Consider the following 1,598-nt stretch of genomic DNA (forward strand, 5'->3'; position numbering starts at 1 on the left):
GAAAGTAAAAGGAATGGAAAACGAGGAAAGAGCTCTCAAGTCTAACCCAAAATCTGAGCAGTTGACAAGCAGGCCACTCATCCTCTCAGGAAGTTACTATTGCTGCTTGAGAATAAAATAAAACCCTGCTTTTCTTGTAGCTGATGTTTGAGGACATGAATACATGGTCAGTTGTCTGGACCTCACCCCTGCAAAGTGCTCCAGATGTGGTGAGGACATGAGTATGTGGCCAGTTGTCTGGACCAGGGCTGCTTTGGAAAGGTTCCCAAGAACTGCATGATCAGTGAGCTGACACCCTCAGGGGAACTCTGGCTGGATGGTACTTTGACCCGCTTCTTTTGCTGGCAGACTGCATCTCATCCCGTTCCCCTAATGAAAATACCACTTCCATGCAAATCAGCTGGCAGAACTCCTGCCCCTACAGGCGACCGCCACTTTCCATGCACACTTTAAGGCTAAATTCTCTCTAATGTATATATTTAAAATAACAACAAACAAACAAAATAAACAAAAAAAACCCAAAGCATGTCTGCCTGCCAGTAAATTATCAGAATGTTTCTCTTACTGTGGCAACATGATCAGTAGACAGCTTTAATTTCTAAACATTTGAGGGTAAAACACACCTTCCTATCTATAAACAATCTCTTTAAAATACTGTTTTACTTTACTCCCTTGATGATTATAGTTGAGAAAATGGAAACTGTCAAATGACTTGTCACTGACAACTGATGAACGACTAACACTAAATGCTATAATCCAGAACGCAGAATTAATTACTTAAGATCACAACTTAAACTCATTCTAAACATACTCAGTGGTGCTGATGGCATGACAAATGGCTCCTTTCTTCAATTTCTTTGAGGCCAATGTTGGAAGCCCCGTAAGTACTCACGAGTAAATACTTGGGAATGAATGCAGTAAGGGACATTACTAAAGCTCTGAGTTCATTTCTGGCTGGAGGATAAAGCAGAATGCAGGGGTGGGTACACGAACAATCCTGGGGGAACCACAGGTCACGGGGCCGTGTGTTTTCCGCAGCCTCCACCCCACCCTCTCACCTCGTAGTCCAGGTCCAAGTAGTCAAAGTCGCCGTTGGTGCGGAAGTGCTGAGTACTGCTGTCCAGAGTCAGGTTGATGCTGCGGCCCTGCCGCCCGATGGCCACTGCGTGCCAGTGGTGGTCATCCAGCAGGCTGCCAGCCGTCACGGACGTGTGTCCATAGATGGGACCCAGCTGGTTGCTTCCTGCATCCGAGAGAACAGAAACAGGAGTGACAAGAACCCAGGACTGCAAGGACCCTCCGTGGAGGAGCCTGGAGCCTGTCCCACCACCCCTGGTCAGAGGAAGCAAGGGGCAACAGGAAACCGCTCTGCTCAGCAAGGGGTTACATGCCAGTATGTGACAGTCACTCAGAATGCGACAGTCTGCTTCCCTAGAAAGAAAAAAGAATGTGTGGTCAGTGTGTCGTGAATACTAGAAAATTTGATGGGGTTACTGGAAAGCGTGGGCTGGGCTCTGGGCAATTCAATGGGGTTGCTGGAAGGCGTGAGCTGGACTCTGGGCAGGGCAGGGGCCTGGGCTGGCTCCCACTGGCCGTCT

At 48.1% G+C, this 1,598-nt stretch overlaps 1 protein-coding gene across 1 annotated transcript in view; it reads right to left on the minus strand.

Annotated features, from left to right (window-relative positions):
• Nucleotides 1-1,598, minus strand: part of CNTNAP2 (contactin associated protein 2) — a gene marked incomplete at its 5' end in the record, with an annotated part of 1,317,366 nt that overhangs the window by 1,170,452 nt on the left and 145,316 nt on the right. The window contains one exon of the mRNA XM_007955953.1: nucleotides 1,059-1,243. Within this exon, the coding sequence (XP_007954144.1) occupies nucleotides 1,059-1,243 (185 nt within the window). The remainder of the gene's footprint in view (nucleotides 1-1,058; nucleotides 1,244-1,598) is intronic.

This window comes from Orycteropus afer, unplaced genomic scaffold (assembly GCF_000298275.1).
Source record: "Orycteropus afer afer isolate SDZICR_OR568_19922 unplaced genomic scaffold, OryAfe1.0 scaffold00556, whole genome shotgun sequence".
Lineage (NCBI taxonomy): Eukaryota > Metazoa > Chordata > Mammalia > Tubulidentata > Orycteropodidae > Orycteropus > Orycteropus afer.